General features: G+C 41.0%; 1 protein-coding gene across 1 annotated transcript in view; it reads left to right on the top strand.

Moving 5' to 3' along the window:
- Window positions 1-23,229, top strand: part of twr (signal peptidase complex catalytic subunit SEC11 homolog C twr) — a 69,387-nt gene that overhangs the window by 20,616 nt on the left and 25,542 nt on the right. Inside the window, exon 4 of the mRNA XM_067154323.2 lies at window positions 17,196-17,373. Within this exon, the coding sequence (XP_067010424.1) occupies window positions 17,196-17,373 (178 nt within the window). The remainder of the gene's footprint in view (window positions 1-17,195; window positions 17,374-23,229) is intronic.

Raw genomic sequence — 23,229 nt, 5'->3', positions numbered from 1 at the left:
ATTGAAATTTGGAATCTCCTTTGGAAATAAAGAAACATGTGTTTTTGGATAATCCGATAAATAGGGGGTGAACAGGGGTGAAATTTTAAAAAGATTATATCTGCAAATTATCTCTGACACGAAACATATTACAGATTTGAAAACTGGTATTTGGAATTTCCTGTAAAAGTAAAGAAATATAAATAGTTTTTTCGTAAAATCCACTTAAGGGGAAATGAAAAAGAGGGTGAATTTTTAAAATTAGCATATTTACAGTATATCTAAAAAACTTTAAAAATAAGGAATCGTGTATTCTTTTGTTTTCGGGAAAACCCCTTAACGGGGTGGGGTATGTGAAAAAATTGAAAAATTTGGTGAATTATTTGTACGAGGATACTTGTATCTCAAAAACTAAACATGTTACACACGTGAAAATTTGTATTTGGAATCTCCTATAAAAATAAAGAAACACGCATTTGGGGGGGGAATCAACATAAAGGGCTGGGGTGAGAAAGGATTTGAATTCTTTTTATGAGGATATCTCAAAAACTGAAGATGTTAGAGGCATGAACATTTGTGTTTGGAACCTTCTTTCAAAGTAAAGAAACACGTGTTCTTTTGTCTTCGGAAAATCCACTTAAGGAGAGTGAATGAATTGAAAAATTAGTTGAATTCTTTGTATGAGGATACTTATATCTCAAAAGCTAAAGATATTAAGGGCGTGAAAATTGGTATTTGGAATCTCCTTTAAAAATAAAGAAATGCGCTCTTTTGGGGAAGAGGGAATCAACTTAACGGGTAGGAAAGCGGGGAGGGTGAAAAAGCAGTTGAATTACTTTTATGAGGATACTTATATCTACAAAGCTAAAAATGCTACAGACATGAAAATTAGTATTTGGAATCTCCTTTAAAAATAAAGGAACATACATTTTTTTTATTTTTTTTTTATTTTTTTTTTATAGTTCATGTTTGTGAGTTACTGTAGTCACGTCCTAGTTCGTGAACCATGGGCAGCGGCTGAGTGGCCTAGTAAGTGGTCCTGAGTCGGGATACCAGTTGCTATGGAATGGGAGTGGGCATCTCGGACATATTCTGAGTCATGGCCCTCCTTGTGCTCAGGCAGCTAGGACTATACAATTCACTGGTGGTCCATAACCCGTTAGAGGAGAGATCCTCACTTGGAGTATGTGCAAGTAGGGTAGCATCCTGCTTCATGAATTTACCGAGCTCAAAACATTTTAAGCAAGCCTCGGACCTATGGGAGTAATGGAGTCCCATTCCCATTTGACAGGCGAAGGACTCCTTGGAAACAACTTGGCGAACAAAATGGAATTCGATGGGGAGCTATCTATATTAATGGGGCTTATGGAAGAAAGAACGTAGAACTGGCTGAGTCAGCAAAGAAGATGCATCTGGATGTGCTAGGGTAAGTGATATTCAGGTAAGGGGAGATAATGAGGAAGAGATAGGAAATTATAAAGTGTACTTGACAGGTGTTAGAAAGGGAAGGGCAGAGTCTGGGGTAGGGCTCTTTATCAGGAATACCATTGCACGCAACATAGTTTCTGTTAGGCACGTAAATGAGGGAATGATGTGGGTAGATTTGTCAGTTGGAGGAATTAGGACAAGAATTGTGTCCGTGTATTCACCATGTGAGGGTGCAGATCAGGATGAAGTTGACAAGTTTTATGAAACATTGAGTGACATCGTGGTCAGGGTCAACAGCACGGATAGAATAGTGCTAATGGGCGATTTCAATGCGAGAGTTGGGAATAGAACTGAAGGATATGAAAGGGTGATTGGTAAATGTGGGGAAGATACGGAAGCTAATGGGAATGAGAAGCGTTTGCTGGACTTCTGTGTTAGTATGGGTTTAGCTGTTACGAATACATTCTTCAAGCATAAGGCTATTCACCACTACACATGAGAGGCTAGGGGTACCAGATCCATAATAGACTATATCTTAACAGACTTTGAATTCAGGAAATCTGTTAGGAATGTAAGAGTTTTTCGTGGATTTTTTGATGATACAGACCACTATCTGATCTGTAGTGAACTAAGTATAGCTAGGCCTAGGGTAGAGAAAGTGAAATCTGTCTGCAAACGAATAAGGGTAGAAAATCTCCAGGACGAGGAATTTAGACAGAAGTACATGGATATGATTAGTGAGAACTTTCAAACAGTAGACAGTAAGCAGGTTCAGGATATAGAAAGTGAATGGGTGGCATACAGGGATGCTGTAGTAGAATCAGCAAAGGAATGCCTAGGAACAACTGTGTGTAAAGATGGGAAAAGGCGAACATCTTGGTGGAATGATGAAGTGAGAGCAGCCTGTAAACGTAAAAGAAGGCTTATCAGAAACGGCTCCAAACAAGGGCCGAGGCAGACAGGGATTTGTATGTAGATGAAAGAAACAGAGCGAAACACATAGTTGTTGATTCCAAAAAGAAGTCATGGGAAGATTTTGGTAATAACCTGGAAAGGCTAGGTCAAGCAGCAGGAAAACCTTTCTGGACAGTAATAAAGAATCTTAGGAAGGGAGGGAAAAAGGAAATGAACAGTGTTTTGAGTAATTCAGGTGAACTCATAATAGATCCCAGGGAATCACTGGAGAGGTGGAGGGAATATTTTGAACATCTTCTCAATGTAAAAAAGAAAATTATCCTGGTGGTGTTGCAAACAGCCAAGCTCATGGGGAGGAGGAAAATGATGTTGGTGAAATTATGCTTGAGGAAGTGAAAAGGATGGTAAATAAACTCCACTGTCATAAGGCAGCAGGAATAGATGAAATTAGACCTACAGTGGTGAAGTATAGTGGGAAGGCAGGGATGAAATGGCTTCATAGAGTAGTAAAATTAGCGTGGAGTGTTGGTAAGGTACCTTCAGATTGGACAAAAGCAAGTAATTGCACCTATCTATAAGCAAGGGAACAGGAAGGATTGCAACAACTTTAGAGGTATCTCATTGATTAGTATACCAGGCAAAGTATTCACTGGCATCTTGGAAGGGAGGGTGTGATCAGTTGTTGAGAGGAAGTTGGATGAAAAGCAGTGTGGTTTCAGACCACAGAGAGGCTGTCAGGATCAGATTTTCAGTATGCGCCATGTAATTGAAAAATGCTACGAGAGGAATAGGCAGTTGTGTTTATGTTTCGTAGATCTAGAGAAAGCATATGACAGGGTACCGAGGGAAAATATGTTCACTATACTGGGGGGACTATGGAATTAAAGGTAGATTATTAAAATCAATCAAAGGCATTTATGTTGACAATTGAGCTTCAGTGAGAATTGATGGTAGAATGAGTTCTTGGTTCAGGGTACTTACAGGGGTTAGACAAGGCTGTAATCTTTCACCTTTGCTGTTCATAGTTTACATGGATCATCTGCTGAAAGGTATAAAATGGCAGGGAGGTATTCAGTTAGTTGGAAATGTAGTAAGCAGTTTAGCCTATGCTGACGACTTGGTCTAATGGCAGACTGTGCCAAAAGCCTGCAGTCTAATATTTTGGAACTTGAAAATAGGTGCAGTGAGTATGGTATGAAAATTAGCCTCTCGAAGACTAAATTGATGTCAGTAGGTAAGAAATTCAACAGAATTGAATGTCAGATTGGTGATACAAAGCTAGAACAGGTCAATAATTTCAAGTATTTAGGTTGTGTATTCTCCAAGGATGGTAATATAGTAAGTGAGATTGAATCAAGGTGTAGTAAAGCTAATGCAGTGAGCTCGCAGTTGCGATCAGTAGTATTCTGTAAGAAGGAAGTCAGCTCCCAGACGAAACTATCTTTACATCGATCTGTTTTCAGACCAACTTTGCTTTACGGGAGCGAAAGCTGCGTGGACTCAGGATATCTTATTCATAAGTTAGAAGTAACAGACATGAAAGTAGCAAGAATGATTTCTGGTACAAACAGGTGGGAACAATGGCAGGAGGGTACTTGGAATGAGGAGATAAAGGCTAATTTAGGAATTAACTTGATGGATGAAGCTGTACGCATAAACCGGCTTCGGTGGTGGGGTCATGTGAGGCGAATGGAGGAGGATAGGTTACCTAGGAGAATAATGGACTCTGCTATGGAGGGTAAGAGAAGGTGAGGGAGACCAAGACGACGATGGTTAGACTCAGTTTCTAACGATTTAAGGATAAGGGGTATAGAACTAAATGAGGCCACAACACTAGTTGCAAATCGAGGATTGTGGCGACGTTTAGTAAATTCTCAGAGGCTTGCAGACTGAACTCTGAAAGGCATAACAGTCTGTAATGATAATGTTTGTATGTATGGTGTTTTTTTTTCTTTCTTTCGGAAAATCGACGAAAGGGGCGTGGGGTTGAAAATAATTAAATGCGGAGTTGAAACATTTTTATGAGGCTACTTTTTCTTAAAAACTGAAGCTGTTACAAATGTGAAAGTTAGTGATTTGAATTTTCTTCCAAAATAAAGAAACAGGTGTTTTTTGTTTTCAGGAAGTCCACTTAAGGCGGGAGATGGGTAGAAAGGAGTCAAGAGGAAGAAGTTGAATTATTCTTATGAGTATACATTTATCTCAAAAACTGAAGGGGTTACAGACGTTCAGACATGAAAAGTGGTATTTGGAATCTCCTTTAAAAATAATGAAACACGTATTTTTTTGTTTCTGGAAAATCTAGTTAAGGGTTGAAAAGAATTGGAAAAGCGGGTGAATTTTTAAAATGAGAACCGGTATATCTACATTATATGTCCAAAACTTAACGTGTTAGAGACAAAAAACTTGGTATTTGGAAAGTCCTTGAAAAATACAGGAACCTGTTCCTTTTTGTTTTCGGAGAGCGCACTTGACGGGGGGGGTGAAAGGAAGTGAAATATAGTTGAATTATATTTTATGAGGATACTTATATCTTAAAAACTGAAGATGTTACAAGCGTGAAAATTGGTATTTGGAATCTCCTTTAAATATAAAGAAACGTGTATTTTTGTTTTCGGAGAATACACTTGGATGGTGTGGGGGTAGGACTGATCAAGGAGTTGAATTCTTTTTATGGGGATACTTATGTATATCTCAAAAACTGAAGATGTTACAGATGTGGGAATAGGTATTTGGAATCTCCTTTAAAAATAAAATGAACATGTATTTATTTTTTCGACTTGAGAGAAGACTGTTTCTCACGTGTACAGTTCTATGTCGCATGGTAGTCTTAGCCCCAAAAGGTAATACCACAAACATGGTTTACAAAGAATTTCTGGGGTAAATGAAATTCAATTTTTTGGTGAGTTTTTATACATTAGGAATTTTCAGATAATGTCATAGTACAATGCCGAGGAACGATTACTTTGATCAAATTACGAAATCCACGCGAGCGAAGCCGCGGGTAATTGCTAGTTTATATATGAATTACAAACATAAATATTATTAACAACAAAAAGGATTAGCACTCACACTGAAAAATGTAAAATAGAAAGGCTTAGCACATGAAAGTTTACACTTTTGCACTATGTACAGTTTCAACCTTTTCTGGAAAGAGACGGCAACTGAGCATTTGAAGGTCCCCTTGGGAGTGCCACTAGTGGCAATTCGCACCAAGCCGTCAGCCCCTGCTTGCATATCTACCATGATCCCTGTTTGCCGTGCGAGAGGTGGCAGGTTATCTTCCTTGAGAAGAACCAGAGTTCCGGGTCGAAGGTTCGCCCTTCCTGCTGACCCCTTAGTCCGCTGCTGGAGTTGACATAGATAGTCCCATGACCATTGCTTCCAGATATACTGCCTGCAGTGCTGAAGTAGTTTTCACCTGGATAGACGAGAACCTGAAACTGCAAGTAAATCTGGCTCTGGGATGGTTGTGAGAGGTTCTCCAATTATGAAGTGGCCAGGAGTCAGGAATGAATAGTCATCAGGACTATCAGACAATTTGGTTATTGGTCTTGAATTCAGGCATGCCTCTATCTGGATTAACAACTTGGACATTTCTTCAAAAGTCTACAAGATTTCCTGCAATCTTCTTCAAATGGGACTTAGTAGACTTTCTGCCAGCCTCCCACAGCCCACCAAAATGAGGGGTATGCAGTGGAATAAAATGGCACTGTATTCCACATTGAGATGCCAAGTCATCCACTTTCCTCTGATGTACTTGAAATCTCAAGAGGGTGTGAAGCTCCTGTAGTTCGTTTCTTGCTCCCACGAATGTACTTCCGTTGTCGCTGTAGATATTCCGGCAGATACCCCGACACGATTTAAATCTACACAAAGCAGCTAGGAATGCATCAGTAGACAGGTCAGAGACAAGTTCAAGATGGATCTCCTTAGTTGCCATGCAGATGAATAGAGCAATATAACATTTTACCTTTGTTTTGCTCTTACATGTCCCTTGCTTAATGTAGAATGGATCCCCATAGTCAACTCCACAGTTCAAAAATGGTCTGTTGGGTTCTACCCTGTGGTGTGGGAGCTGGCCCATGAGTTGAGTCGATGTGCTTGCCTTCAACCTGTAGCAAGGGAGACACTTGTGTGTTATGTGCCTAATGACAGACTTACCATTAGATATCCAATATCGTTGTCTAATGGTTGCAAGTAAAAGTTGGGGTCCAGCATGTAGAAGTCGCATGTTCTCGCACATTACTAACAACCTGGTCACATGATGATTAGGTGGTAGGACGATGGGATATTTCTGGCTGTACAGAGCTTGAGATTTTTCCAATCTGCTGCCCACCCTAAGCATCTGGTTTGCATCTACAAAGGGATGAAGAGACTTCAACTTGCTGTCCTTTGCGATCTGTCTGCCAAGTCGCAGATCATGAAGCTCCTTACCATATTCTAGTTCTTGGGCAGTACGAATGAGCCTGTGCGATGCCTCGTGAAGTTCGACTACAGTCAAGGCTTCCCACCTGTCTTCTTGAAGCAGCAAGCCTGAGGTTGTTCATGTACCTCAGTACAAAGGCCATGACTTTTACCACCCGTGACCAAGAAGAAAAGCACTGGACTAAGTCTTCAAGGAAATGACTGACAAGTAAACAAACAGCTGGTGTCTGTTGCTCTGGTACATCATTGAGTTTGGAAGTTTTCTTCATGTCACTGACAGGCCAGGCTGACTGTGGCTGGTAGAGCCAAGATGGCCTCGCCCACCATAACTGGTTGTCTTGAAGTGGTTCAATCCCCCTCGAAATGATGTCAGCTGGATTGTCCTGTGACTTCACATGGTTCCGTTATTCTACAGATGACAGTAGTTGTATCTGACACTCCATGATTCGGGCTCTCCTGCAAGCCAAGCTAATACTATTGTAGAAACTGTCCAATAGTAGTTTTATTCAATTTTTAGCTTAAGTGCAGTTCTAACCGTATCCATTAATTTTACAAGGAGTAATGCACCACATAGTTCAAGTCTAGGGAGGGAAATCTGTTAAGTGGTGCTACTCTGGATTTGGAGCGTAACAGCATTACTGTTACATTATCCTTGACATCTATACTCCGTAGGTAAACAGATACTCCAAAGGCCCTTTCTGAAGCATCAGAGAACCCTTATAACTCATATCGTTTAATTTCTCCGTCTCCCGTCACTCTTCGAGGGATGCGAATGTCATTGAGTGATGGCAAGTGTGCCTGAAACTGTTCTCAAGTAGTTAATAGCTCAGGAGGCAAACTCTGATCAGAGTCCACTTTTGCTTGCCACAAGTGTTGCAAGAAAATTTTACATTTTATTATTACTGGACCTAAGAGTCCTAAAGCATCGAAAATGGATGAAATGCAGGATAACACACTTTTGTCCAAGATGTGGTCTTCTTGGTGTGGCTGGTAGCTACAAACTGGAAGATGTCCTTTAGAGGATGCCACAGTAGTCCCAAGGCCTTAACCCCTCAGCGTCGCAGCCGTTTAAAGAGCTTCCTACCCCGCGGCCGGATGAGATTTCAACTACGCGCGACTGAAATACATTGATTCACTTAAAGCGTTACTACTAGTATACGAGTAGCCCGATATTCATGAAATTTGGAATTCCTTATGGTAGAACTATATACATCAAGATAATTACATAATTGTTTCACATTTCCTTAGTAATTTAGTTCCGTGTGATAGAGTTCGAAGCACTCTTCGAGACAGAGACCCATGGCACACTCCTGGCAGCAGTACACCGATGTCTTCTTTTCACCGTGTTTTGAACACGCGATACAACATCTCTGAGGTTTGGATTTCTCACTCTTGGGTGCTAATTTCCTGATAAAACGTATTTCCTGCAACCTTGGAACTGTATTATCTGATGCGCGCCGGCCTTGAATATTTCGTTTCCCGCCCGAGAAGCGTATTTTGTACTACGTAAACAAACCTTCCATCAGCTGAAACTGATAAGATAACTGCTCAATGTTTGTCCCTGTGACTTGTCTAAATATTATTGGAGAATCTAGGAATCATAATTCACTGCTGAAAACTTCCCTTTGACCTGTATGCGTATCTATAGTCTCCTACACGAAATTTCCAAGTACTGGATCCTCCTCATCGTCACTCTCATCATTTACCACTGCATCGGCCACAGCTACATCATCTATTTCATTATCACTACTGCTAATACTGCCACTACTACTTCCGACTACTCTTTCATTTGAATTATACAATATTTCAAGCACGTTACTCTCAGCAGGAGCTAGCCATTGAGCGCGGTGCGTCACACAAGCTGATGAAGCTGCAGCGGGACCGAAAGCGGCAGGACGAAACTGAATGAGGGGAATAACATTTATGACGATTGAAAACAACTCGATACATATTTCAGATTAAAAGGTCGATACATCGTCTTTCAAACGAGATATATACCATGCACAACTGCTTCTCGTGTCGTATGACAGAAAGCAGCACTAACTGATGCCTACACAGAGCACTCGTGGAGAGTTACGAAAGACTACAAGCTGAGAAATAAAGACAAATATAATAAATAAACCGCACTCTTAATACAAAATTAGAGCAAAGAACATAACACGAAAAGACAAACTTCTCAGATCATCATTTCTTTGTTTTATTCTGTGGGAAAGAAAGAAGCAAACGGACTATTAAAAAAGCAGGGATTGGTGCTCAGACATAATTGACAAATACTTATCCTTGCAAAAGCAACTACACTTTAACGATTTTCAATTCTTATTTAGAACACTGATAAACCCGAAAATGTCTTCTTGGAAACAAAACAATTTGCATATCCATAACACCAAAACTCTTCGCGCTATAGCCGTAAATGCGAAACCATGTATGGGTCTATACCACGTATAGAGGTCGGCGGCTACGGAAGAAAAGGGGGTCTATACCACGTATAGAGGTCGGCGCTTAGGGGTTAATGGTACCGTCTTCCTTGTCATCCAGGCTCCAGGGCAGTTGTGATTCTTGGTACTCAAGAGGTATGTGTTCTAAAAGAGCAGGATGGTTAGCACACCATTTATGAAAAGGAAAGCCTGCGCTACTGATTAGTTCAATCAGCTGTTGTTGCAGACTGAGTGCATCTCCAATGGTATCTGCTCCACTCAGAACATCATCAACATAGAAGTCTCTTCGTAAAGTCTCCAACGCTCTTGGATATTGCAGTGCACCATCATTGGCAAGTTGTATCAGGCATCCCGTGGCTAAGGAAAGCACTGCTGAGGTACCATAAGTTACAGTGGAAAGTCGATAAATCTGCATAGGTTCATTCGGAGATGAACGCCATACAATGCGTTGCAGATCTTGGTCATCAGAATGAACTAGAATTTGCCTGTACATTTTTGTAACATCTGCAATGAAGGCATACTTGTGTGTTCTACATCGCAAGATGATAGAATAGAAGTCTTCTTGCACTGTAGGTCCAACTATCGTTCAGTGAGTAGTTACTAGTAGTTTTAGCAGAGGCGTTGAAGACGACTCTGACCTTAGTGGTAGTTCTGGACTGCTTAATTACAGCATGATGCAGCAGGCAATATGTTGGCTTATTGTTTTGCGTTGTCACAAGTTCCATGTGATGAAGATCAGCATATTGTCATGAACTTGAAATAGTCTTTCAAGTAGGGTTGGCGATATAACCGCTGTTCAATTTGATTGAGACAATGAGTGGCGTATTTAAATTAATCCCCAAGTTCATGATGTGGTTTAATAGGCAGTCTAACAACATATCTTCTGGTGCTGTCCCTAATAGTGTTATTCACAAAGTATTCTTCACACTGACTTTCTTCCTTAGAACGCCAGGGAGACATCTTTACTTCCTCTTGTTGCCAGAACCGTTCAACCTGTATGTGCAGTTCGTTGCTGTGCATAAAAGAAGACATTACTTTCTTGCTGGTAGACTTTTAGAGAGTGTGGTGGTATCTTGTTGATAAGATCCAGCCAAACTCGGTGTCTTGTAGTATGGGATGATTTTCTCTCTTGAGTTGACCACGACGCAGTGTGTCAAAAAAATACAGAAGGCCTCAGTATTAAATCAACTTCACCTGGTGTACTAAACTGAGGATTGGCGAAGGAAATGTCCCGTGGGAGCTGTCAATCAGACATGTCAAGCTGGCCTGTAGGGGAGCTGATCAGTTATGCGAGGAGGTACTGCACAAAAAATAGGGGTAGTGTAGTCTGTGATCCTGGAGGTAACTTGAGTTTGAAAAATATGTGATGATTCAGTTGCCTTAATGTCACTAATTCCCCTTATAGTCATTGAGTGCCAACTCATTTCAATCCCCACATGATTGGACATGAAATGCATTTGAGATGCACTATCAAGTAGAGCTGGACATTGATGTGCATTCCCACATTTGTCTATAACCACTACGAGAATTGTTGACAATAGAGCTTCCACATTAGTATAGTTGCTCTTCACAGCACAGTGGGATTGCTGCTGAGTCTGGTTGTTTTCTGATGTAGTAGAAGCATTGTAGTAAGTACTCTGCTCCTTGTGCAACAGAGTATGATGTCTATTATTGCAGATTCGACAATTTTGTGAACTACACTCCTTCAAAGTATGATTAGCACCCAGACAGTTAAAGCAAGGTTTACACTTCTTGGCGAAATCTATTCTATTTCCAACGCTGGCTTTGCGAAACCTAGGGCATTTTGTTAGGGTGTGAGAAGCTCTACAAAACTCAAAATGAGTTGGTGTTGTGACTAAGTATTTCTTACTACCCTTATAACCATCATGTTTGGGTACGACATGTTGCTTGTCGCTTTGGTATTTTTTGAGGTTGATTACCTCCAGAATTTGACAACTATTTTCCTAGAATGCTACCAAATCCTTCAACCGAGGGAACTTCTTATCTGAGGATTTAACTTCCCACTGTTTTCTTAGACTGAGGCTGATTCTATCTAGCATTAAGCAAGATAACAAAACCTTATGCAGAGGCACGTCTATCTCCATTACTTCGATAGCGCTCAGGTTGCTCAGCAGTTGATTTAGCAATACTCTTAAATCCTTAGCTGATTCTGTTTTCACTGATGGAAGATTTAGCAGTTGCTTAACATGTAGGTCTACAATGTTTGGGGTTATTATATCTCTTAAAGATTAATTCCCAAGCTACCTTGAAATTGCTTTCCGTGACAGGCAAGCTTTCAATTAATTTGCGAGGTTTTCCCGATAAGCATGGTAGTAGGTAATAGTACCTCTGTATGTCTGTTAAGGCATGATTATTAATTACTAGACTTTGGAAGGCATCTCAAAATTGAATAAATTCAGAAATAATTCCTGTAAATTTTGGTAGTGAAATTGTAGGGAGTCTTATTTCATGCATGCTACTAGTATTTGAATAACTAGACGTTGTGGGGGAAGTTGCGCTTGAATTTGTTTCCAATAGAGTTTCTATCTTAGATTCTATTCCTAGGATAAATTCTTCAATGGATTCCCTATCTGCATCATGAACTTCTTGGGTATCGTTAGTTTCTAACTAGGTTTGAACATCATTGTATTCCTTCTTACTTGAACATAGCAGCCTTTGCCTAACTCAAATATCATTCAGACTAGAGCCTTCATTGAATGCACTGACAAAACTAGCCATATGCTTTATTCGAGCCGTAATAACTGCTCTCTTCTTTATGAGACCTTCTCACTGGACAGGATCCATGGTGAAGGATAACAAGAAATAATGGATATAAGATAAGGACTGGGAATGCCAGACTACTTACAGATCAGGAGGATGTATCCTTCCACAGCAGGGCTGAAAACCAAAGAGCTCTGAGTGGCTGGGCTGCACTCTGGTGGTCACCTCTGGAACTACTGCTACAGATCTGGACTACACCTTGGAATCTATACCAGTTGTTGGCAAGACCGTATTCATTCGCGCAAGATGGCGGCAACACACTCTTCAATCTCGAAGTTTATAATTGTTGAGAATATTAGAACTCAGTTAATCACAAGTCAGTGTTTCGTGTAGAAAATTGTTGTGAATTACATATACGGCACTGTAGTTGAATTCACTCGGTTGTACTTTTCTGCGCAGTACCTAACACGTGGGTGGTTGTAGGCTTAGCGGCTGAATGAACACATTTGTATTTTACACAAATATAAACACGTGTAAACGAACTGTATTCACTAATGAATGCGCAGATTATACGAGATGTAATATCGCCACTGAATCCCATCCGGCCCGGAGGACCTTAATGTTCGGTCTCATGTTCGAGTGGATCACTCATGTCGGAATGAGGCCTAGCTCTTCCCACAGTCCATGAAATGTATTTCACTATTATCATTAAGTGCAAATGGAAGGCCAACATAATGTGCATTACATACCTAATTTATTCACTAAGCTTATTACACTATACAAAATATACACACAGGACGCTGTGGTCCATGATGTAGCACACCAAACTGAACACATCTACCCACAGTAATTAAAGTCTCGTAACTCACTGACACCGGTGAGTCGCATCACCTAGTCTCCCCTTCCACGGGAGATGTAGCAGTCTGATTAGTGCTGCCCTCTGACGGACAAACATACACATGGCGTTGAACAGACAGACCTGGCAGGAAAAGTTCATTTGACACTCTGTGTCGTATGATGTCAGTCTGTAAGGGATTTCTGGTGGTACATTTGGTGTCACCTAAAAAATAAATACTCGGCCATGGGTCACCCAAGGTGGTGGTGGTTATTGTTTTAAGAGGAAGTACAACTGGGCCATCACCCACTAATCAGAGGGAAAATGAAAGAGGGTGGTCACTTTGAAGGGTGAAGATATCGGCAAAAGAAATCAAAGGGCCATGAAGGGCGTGGAAAGTGAAGGGACTCCCTAGACCTCGCAAACTTAATACATTGGGGTCGGAAGAGAACAAGAGCAGTCCAAGGGAGGTCGGATAAGAAAAATGAAAGCGAGACGTGTGATGAAACTAAGCGAGAGCAATGCTATACGGAGATAGGGGAACCAATGTCGCCAACCCACGCTCCCAAATTAAGAGCTCTTAGTCCCACTTTTAGTTACCTCTTATCACAACAGGAGAGACATGGATGTATTCTACTGGCCCCACCCACAAGAGGGTGGGGTGGGGGGGAGTATTTGTTCTAGGGAAATTGTTACTCGGCCATGTGGTAAAATACTATGGACCGTCAAAATTAATGCGCAGGCAGAATACATAATCTCATATCACTAAAAAAAATGCCTGCACATGCTAGCTGAGGCAATATTATTGTTGATAAAGATGTTGATTCCCATAGGGAACCTGAAATATTTGTTTCGAATGAGTAAATTTATAATGTCCAACAATAACAGACCGACTGTATTAATATTGTTGTTGCCATTGGTTTGTTTACAACTTAAGTGGGTTTTGCTACAGTTTGTATTGGCATGTATCTTTGTTAAACTTTGGGAGTGCCATCAAATTTTATAAATCTGTGGCAGTGGTTGTTCATGCAAGTAATATGGAAAATGTTGCATGATTTGTGATGTTTTGTTATAAAAGTAATTATATCCTAGGGGCAGGTTGGTGGATACCTATCCGTGGGTAGGATTAATATGAGGTAGCCTAATATTTACCTTTTGGAAATGTAATTTACGGTGGGGGGTTTTGTCATATAATTTTACCCCTAATCTGCATGAATCTCAATATACTGTAAATTTTATCAAGGTCTTTATATCATCTGTTCAAGCCTTACATCAAATTATGAACTCCAAGGTACGGAAATTGGTCATAGTTGGAATTGCTCTTATTACGTACAAGATTTTAAGTGTATAGCTGTGAACAAGTAATTCAGATTCTACTGTAAGTCCAGTCTACTTAGTGATGATTTAAACTCATGTAACTTTCAGTCTGTCGAAAACTAATAATAACAATGTAACATACCTGTAAAAAAAATGCACTATTAAACAAAGCAATGTTTCGTTCTTGACAGAACATCATCAGATTCTATCAATCACATTTATAAATTGATGACAATTGTGTAGAAATGTAGGTACATTTATGTTTAAATTGTGTTTATACCCTTAATACTTGAAAGTTTGAACTTATCTTAATGAAGTGCTCCAATAGTACATTGTCTCTCCTTACTAGTCCAGCAAAGAGCACAAGGTGGTGTAATACGCTTGTCATTGGCGTGAGGCCAGCTGGCTTGTTTGTCAGTAATTTTCCATTACGTCATGCTCTAGTGATGTCAGCGGCTACTTTGAATTGTACTTTTATTATTATTCATTGGTCTTCGACGGACTGAAATGCTTGAGTCAACACTGAAAATTATGGCCTCCTCCTTAACAGATTTAAAGTCGTGTAAAATTAGAAACTTCTTACTGTTCCTATTGTGAACTAAAGATGCACGTTAGGGGGAGGAAGCATGCACTTTTAACAGAGGTTCTTTCTTATACTCTTAAGTTGTAATTCATTCTAAAGGTTATATTCAGAAAGAATATTGTTGTCTTCTCTTCTTAGTGGTTTGGGAAACTAATGTACTAATAAAGGAACTATCGTAAGTGCATATCGAAACCAGCAATGAAATTTTTGAGAGAGGTTGAGGGGACCATAAGAAAGCCATGTACAGAAATGTAGCTGCCATTTCAATCGATAACGTCCTGAAATTGACACGGAAATCTTGAATAAGATTGCACCATTAGCATATACCGGTAGCTGTTGCACGTGATAAATTTCATATTTGAGCCTGTATTGTCAAAAGGTATCAACAAATTGAGCATATAGCTGGACGTGGATGCCTTAGTGACCAGCTGAAGCAAGCGTTTTACCTTGAGCTTTCTGTGCCAGGCAGTTAACACATGTTCCTTTGAGAGAGCAGTCATGAATCTGGCTTATGTTCTAGAGTGTGCATTATGTTATTTCCATGAAAAAGGTTTCTCCTCTTCCTGCGAAATAACTTCAAAAGAAAGGGAGATGGGGTTGACATGTGATCAAACTAATTGAAAATTATCCCATGGGTGCCGGCATTGTCTCGGAGTCGTGTCTGGAGGGAAATAGTGATAGTGGAAGCAGCAACACCTCATCTGCATTATCTGAGATAAGGTAGCACACCATTGCCAAGTACGAGAGATGTCACAGGTCCAATTTTGTGCCTTGAGTCTGATTCCCGTCAGTCCATTGAAACGACTTCGCAGTCACGTGACAAATCTACAAGTTTAAAATTATGCTTCCAGTCCACAGTAGAAAGTGAAACACACTGTAGATCTTGTGTACAAGAGGAAAGCTGTGAATTTATGGTTAAATAAGGCGGGGGGGGGGGGGGGAGGGTAAGAAGCAGCTTTCAGTGACCACTGTTCACAAAAGTTGTTGTAAGGTGACGTCACTACAACAACTGGACATGTGGAAGAACCAGTTAGAATCTACATCAGTAAGTCCCATTTAATACAGGAAATTGCTGTATAAAACGTTTTCTTGCTTTGCAGAAACAAGAAGGTTTAAGTGGATTATTTGCAATGAAGACGTGCAACTGTGAGCTTTGGAAATTTCAGAGATTTCAATGGGACAAAGTAATTTCAGTGCATTTACCGGTTGGTTGCGTTGCTTCAAGTAAAAGCACAAAATTAAAAGTAGAAAACATGACATTTGTGTCCCATGCATATCTGCAAGAAGAAGAGAAAAAAGTACAGTTACTCAAGTCAGTGCACTCACCCTATCATACAAAATTATACCTACAGTTAGTATGGCTGGTACTATTTTCCAGAAATTATTCATTGTACTACAGGAAGCAACTGAAACTTTTGGTCCGAGAGTTTTCAAAGAAGTGTTTTATGCCAAAAAATATAATTGTAACAGCCACAAAATTGGGGAAAATGGGGAATAAAGGAATGAAAATATTGGTTTAAATAATCCTTCTTCCCATTCATAGAAGACAAGTGTTTGCTACTGTTAGATTCTTGGACTTATTATAGTGGTAAAAGCTGTCTTAAAGACATTCCTCCAGGCAACAGTATAGAAATTCTCCAGATTCCTCTTGGCACTACAGGGGAAATTACAGCCCTTGGATAAGTTTTTCTTCCGGCAATCAAATGGAAGGCTTTGTATCATTGTTTAACAGACATTGTACTGGCTTGTGAAGACTTTCAGTTTGGAAGTTTATCAGTTTATTGAAAATGCAATCCTTCATTCATTTTCAATTTTCTTCCCCACAGTTTAAGGACATGATTGAATATTTCTGGTTTGCAACCAGTTACACAACAACCTCCTGAGTTCAAAGTGCTTGCAAATTATTGTTTTTTTAACAAGTAAACCTGTGAAGAACAACATGGCCTTAAAGTGCATATTCGTTATGCATGGTGCCAAAAAAATTTGTTTTTATCATGTGACTAACGTACCTCATTTATGTTTCACATTCGTTCCCTAACAGTAAAGTGCCCTTTGCCCATGGTAACCTGCCAGTTCGTTCTATGTCTCTCCAGCACAACTGCAACTCCACTCTGCTGTGTGCTGCACCGACCAGCAAGAGGCGGTATTTGTCCAATAAGTGCGTTTTCACACAGATTTTGTATAAAGATTTTGGCTACCTTCCACTTCAAAATAGCAGCCAAATATTTGTACATTGCTGTTTTATCGTCCCGTCATCAGCTCAGCGAAATTGCGTTGACTGTTTCGATATGATATTATTGATAGTTCTTATAGGTCCTCTTATTGGCAAGCAGTGTTGTACCAAATTGCCTGTAATGATCTGCTTATGGTTACAGTATTCATTTTTGTGCAGCGAGTAGAATTATGTTGGAAGTGTTCCTCAGAATGTCTGCATTATGTCTTTGGTAACATGGTGGGTTAACTTTTCCCATTTGTGTTTTTCATAATCTGCTACTAACACAGTATTCCTCTTTTATTGTCATTTATTTACTTTCATTTTTGGTCACTTATGTAGAGTGAATGGAACTGTGAAATTCCTGACCAAGGGTGACAACAACAGCGTTGATGACCGAGGATTGTACGCACCTGGCCAGTTGTGGCTCACCAAGAAAGATGTCGTCGGTAGAGCGAGAGGGTTTCTGCCTTATGTCGGCATGGTCACCATATACATGAATGAATACCCAAAATTTAAGGTAAATGATCTGTTTAATTCAGCTTAGAATAGTGCTTATTAAGTAGGATCTTGGAATACAAAATAAGAACAATAGACTGTAAAATACTCTGCTGAATTAATTTGGATATTGTTTGGGAAAGAAATGAAGATAATTATAAACAATGAATTCAGTGTAAAATATGAAGGAGTAATCAAGTTACAAAAATATTAAGTGTAAAACCCAGGAACATTGATAAGAATGAACTGCAGAGTATTAGTTAAGTCAATCTGTATTACTGTAAAGGAGTGTAGCAGAAGAGCCTACCCTGGAGATAGGTTTGATTTTCTAGAGGCCAATACAGAGGCTTTAGAATTGATAACATCTTTGGACATTAAAATATAATGTACTTGCTTTCTTGTTTCTGTATATACACTGACTGACAGAGCAAATGCAACACCAAGGAGGAGTGGTTCGAAAGGGATGAAAGTTGGGGAAAAAACAGAGTCGGCACGGACGAATAATTGATGTTTATTTCAAACCGATATGCAGGTTACACAATGCGCACGGCATCGACTCAGTAGGATGTAGGACCCCCGCAAGCGGCGATGCACGCAGAAACACGTCGAGGTATAGAGTCAATAAGAGTGCGGATGGTGTCCTGAGGGATGGTTCTCCATTCTCTGTCAACCATTTGCCACAGTTGGTCGTCCGTACGAGGCTGGGGCAGAGTTTGCAAACAGCGTCCAATGAGATCCCACACGTGTTCGATTGGTGAGAGATCCGGAGAGTACACTGGCCACGGAAGCATCTGTACACCTCGTAGAGCCTGTTGGGAGATGCGAGCAGTGTGTGGGCGGGCATTATCCTGCTGAAACAGAGCATTGGGCAGCCCCTGAAGGTACGGGAGTGCCACCGGCTGCAGCACATGCTGCACGTTGCGGTGGGCATTTAACGTGCCTTGAATACGCACTAGAGGTGACGTGGAATCATACGCAGTAGCGCCCCAAACCATGATGCCGCGTTGTCTAGCAGTAGGGCGCTCCACAGTTACTGCCGGATTTGACCTTTCTCCACGCCGACGCCACACTCGTCTGCGGTGACTATCACTGACAGAACAGAAGTGTGACTCATCGGAGAACACGACGTTCCGCCATTCCCTCATCCAAGTCGCTCTAGCCCGGCACCATGCCAGGCGTGCACGTCTATGCTGTGGAGTCAGTGGTAGTCTTCTGAGCGGACGCCGGGAGTGCAGGCCTCCTTCAACCAATCGACGGGAAATTGTTCTGGTCGATATTGGAACAGCCAGGGTGTCTTGCACATGCTGAAGAATGGCGGTTGACGTGGCGTGCGGGGCTGCCACCGCTTGGCGGCGGATGCGCCGATCCTCGCGTGCTGACGTCACTCGGGCTGCGCCTGGACCCCTCGCATGTGCCACATGTCCCTGCGCCAACCATCTTCGCCACAGGCGCTGCACCGTGGACACATCCCTATGGGTATCGGCTGCGATTTGACGAAGCGACCAACCTGCCCTTCTCAGCCCGATCACCATACCCCTCGTAAAGTCGTCTGTCTGCTGGAAATGCCTCCGTTGACGGCGGCCTGGCATTCTTAGCTATACATGTGTCCTGTGGCACACGACAACACGTTCTACAATGACTGTCGGCTGAGAAATCACGGTACAAAGTGGGCCATTCGCCAACGCCGCGTCCCATTTATCGTTCGCTACGTGCGCAGCACAGCGGCGCATTTCACATCATGAGCATACCTCAGTGACCTCAGTCTACCCTGCAATTGGCATAAAGTTCTGACCACTCCTTCTTGGTGTTGCATTTGCTCTGTCAGTCAGTGTATATATATATATATGCTATATGATAAATAAATAAATAACTGTATTTGTTTGCCTACAAGACTCCCCTTTTCTTTCTTTCTGTCTCTTAATTTTTATCTTCTAAAATGGGGAATATACACAAAGCACACAAATATACACCGAGCTCAAAACATTTTTAGCAAGCCTTGGACCTATGGGAGTAATGGAGTCCCACTCCCATTTGACAGGCGAGGGACTCCTTGGAAACAAATTGGCGGACGAAATGGAATTCGATGGGGAGCTATCAATATTAATGGGGCTTATGGAAGAAAGAAGGTAGAACTGAGTCAGCAAAGAGGATGCATCTGGATGTGCTAGGAGTAAGTGATATTCGGGTAAGGGGAGATAACGAGGAGGAGATTATAAAGTGTACTTGACGGGTGTTAGAAAGGGAAGGGCAGAGTCTGGGAGTAGGGCTCTTTATCAAGAATACCATTGCACACAACATAGTTTCTGTTAGGCACGTAAATGGACGAATAATGCGGGTAGATTTGTCAGTTGGAGGAATTAGGACAAGAATTGTGTCCGTGTATTCACCATGTGAGGGTGCAGATGAGGATGAAGTTGCCAAGTTTTATGAAGCGTTGAGTGACGTCGTGGTCAGGGTCAACAGCAAGGATAGAATAGTGCTAATGGGCGATTTCAATGCGGAATTGGGAATCGAACTGAAGGATATGAAAGGGTGATTGGTAAATGTGAGGAAGATATGGAAGCTAATGGGAATGGGAAGCGTTTGCTGGACTTCTGTGTTAGTATGGGTTTAGCTGTTACGAATACATTCTACAAGCATAAGGCTATTCACCGCTACACATGGGAGGCTAGGGGTACACGATCTGCAATAGACTATATCTTAACAGACTTTGAATTCAGGAAATCTGTTAGGAAGGTACGAGTTTTTCGCAAATTTTTCGATGATACAGACCACCATCTGATCTGTAGTGAACTAAGTGTCTCTAGGTGTAGGGTAGAGAAAGTGAAATCTGTCTGCAAACGAATAAGGGTAGAAAATCTCCAGGACGAGGCAATTAGACAGAAGTACATGGATATGATTAGTGAGAAGTTTCGAACAGTGGAGGGTAAGCAGGTTCAGGATATAGAAAGTGAATGGGTGGCATACAGGGATGCTGTAGTAGAAACAGCAAGGGAATGCCTAGGAACAACTGTGTGTAAAGATGGGAAAAGGCGAACATCTTGGTGGAATGATGAAGTGAGAGCAGCCTGTAAACGTAAAAAGAAGGCTTATCAGAAATGGCTCCCAACAAGGGCCGAGGCAGACGAGGATTTATACGCAGATGAAAGAAACGGAGCGAAACAAATAGTTGTTGAATCCAAAAAGAAGTCATGGGAAGATTTTGGTAATAACCTTGAAAGGCTAGGTCAAGCAGCAGGAAAACCTTTCTGGACAGTAATAAAGAATCTTAGGAAGGGAGGGAAAAAGGAAATGAACAGTGTTTTGAGTAATTCAGGTGAACTCATAATAGATCCCAAGGAATCACTGGAGTGGTGGAGGGAATATTTTGAACATCTTCTCAATGTAAAAGGAAATCATCCTGGTGGTGTTGCAAACAGCCAAGCTCATGGGGAGGAAGAAAATGATTTTGGAGAAATTATGCTTGAAGAAGTGAAAAGGATGGTAAATAAACTCCACTGTCATAAGGCAGCAGGAATAGATGAAATTAGACCTAAAATGGTGAAGTATAGTGGGAAGGCAGGGATGAAATGGCTTCATAGAGTAGTAAAATTAGCATGGAGTGTTGGTAAGGTACCTTCAGATTGGGCAAAAGCAGTAATTGCACCTATCTATAAGCAAGGGAACAGGAAGGATTGCAACAACTTTCGAGGTATCTCATTGATTAGTATACCAGGCAAAGTATTCACTGGCATCTTGGAAGGGACGGTGCGATCAGTCGTTGAAAGGAAGTTGGATGAAAAGCAGTGTGGTTTCAGACCACAGAGAGGCTGTCAGGATCAGATTTTCAGTATGCGCCATGTAATTGAAAAATGCTACGAGAGGAATAGGCAGTTGTGTTTATGTTTCGTAGATCTAGAGAAAGCATATGACAGGGTACCGAGGGAAAAGATGTTTACTATACTGGGGGGGGCTATGGAATTAAAGGTAGATTATTAAAATCAATCAAAGGCATTTATGTTGACAATTGGGCTTCAGTGAGAATTGATGGTAGAATGAGTTCTTGGTTCAGGGTACTTACAGGGGTTAGACAAGGCTGTAATCTTTCACCTTTGCTGTTCGTAGTTTACATGGATCATCTGCTGAAAGGTATAAAATGGCAGAGAGGGATTCAGTTAGTTGGAAATGTAGTAAGCAGTTTGGCCTATGCTGACGACTTGGTCTAATGGCAGACTGTGCCAAAAGCCTGCAGTCTAATATTTTGGAACTTGAAAATAGGTGCAGTGAGTATGGTATGAAAATTAGCCTCTCGAAGACTAAATTGATGTCAGTAGGTAAGAAATTCAACAGAATTGAATGTCAGATTGGTGATACAAAGCTAGAACAGGTCAATAATTTCAAGTATTTAGGTTGTGTGTTCTCCCAGGATGGTAATATAGTAAGTGAGATTGAATCAAGGTGTAGTAAAGTTAATGCAATGAGCTCGCAGTTGCGGTCAGTAGTATTCTGTAAGAAGGAAGTCAGCTCCCAGACAAAACTATCTTTACATCGGTCTGTTTTCAGACCAACTTTGCTTTACGGGAGCGAAAGCTGGGTGGACTCCGGATATCTTATTCATAAGTTAGAAGTAACAGACATGAAAGTAGCAAGAATGATTGCTGGTACAAACAGGTGGGAACAATGGCAGGAGGGTACTTGGAATGAGGAGATAAAGGCTAATTTAGGAATAATTTGATGGATGAAGCTGTACGCATAAACCGGCTTCGGTGGTGGGGTCATGTGAAGCGAATGGAGGAGGATAGGTTACCTAGGAGAATAATGGACTCCGCCATGGAGGGTAAGAGAAGTAGAGGAAGACCAAGACGACGATGGTGAGACTCGGTTTCTAACAGTTTAAAGATAAGAGGTATAGAAGTAAATGAGTCTACAACACTAGTTGCAAATTGAGGATTGTGGTGACGTTTAGTAAATTCAGAGGCTTGCAGACTGAACGCTGAAAGGCATAACAGTGTATAATGATTATGTATGTATGTACACAAAGCATGACCAGGAAGTGTGATATTCTTGGTCCCTTAATCAGTTGCATTAGGATATGTGTATATTTTTCCCGTTTAAAGTGTTCTGTTGTAAATATATTTCCCGGTTAAATAGTTCAATTTTTAGAGCCCCATGAGATAGAAAACGTCCGCTCAAAGCAGCTCATGGTTAGAACCCTCCAGTCTCCGCTTAAGTTGAACCCTGTGTTAAACCATTTGTACCTGTCATGGAGCCTCTCTGGGCTAGCCAAGGCCATATGACGTCATGCTATGATAACACGAACATTAGATGCTCACTCTCGCCTTGTGGAATCGAACCCATCAGTCGAAATTTCCACTCCACCGTTCACATCAAGCAGAATAGAATCAAATGGGATTCTACAAGGGAAACACAAAGCACGCAATGGATGGTTTGATAAAATTTTAGTGCAGTAAGGGTGAAGTCATTAATCAAGGTGGCCTCAACATTCAGTAAAAACCGAAAAATGTATTTGTCCACAACACAGCAGCTTCTTATGCATTACCGTATTGTTTGTTAGGAATACATGTACGACAATCGTAGGGAATGCTACTTATAAAATTGTTAACGGTAAATACTACACATTCCAAGCCATGTCTATTATCGTATTGATATACCACACTGTATATGGACTCCAGCATGATAATATGATTCTGAAATAAGGTCAACAATAATTGCGAAATAAACTAAGTACTGTATAGGCCTAATCTACCACAAAATTGAATATTGTAACCTGTTTGATTTTTCATTCCCTTGCTTATTTCCTTCCAGGCATTCTCTCTTACGTCATCGTTGCAATAATACTTATGGGTCTTATCGTAGAGGGAATTATGTTTTGGAACTA

The sequence above is a fragment of the Anabrus simplex genome, chromosome 1, assembly GCF_040414725.1.
Source record: "Anabrus simplex isolate iqAnaSimp1 chromosome 1, ASM4041472v1, whole genome shotgun sequence".
Taxonomy (NCBI): domain Eukaryota; kingdom Metazoa; phylum Arthropoda; class Insecta; order Orthoptera; family Tettigoniidae; genus Anabrus; species Anabrus simplex.
Note: the sequence above shows the minus strand (reverse complement) of the source record. Positions and strands in the feature narration are given on the sequence as shown.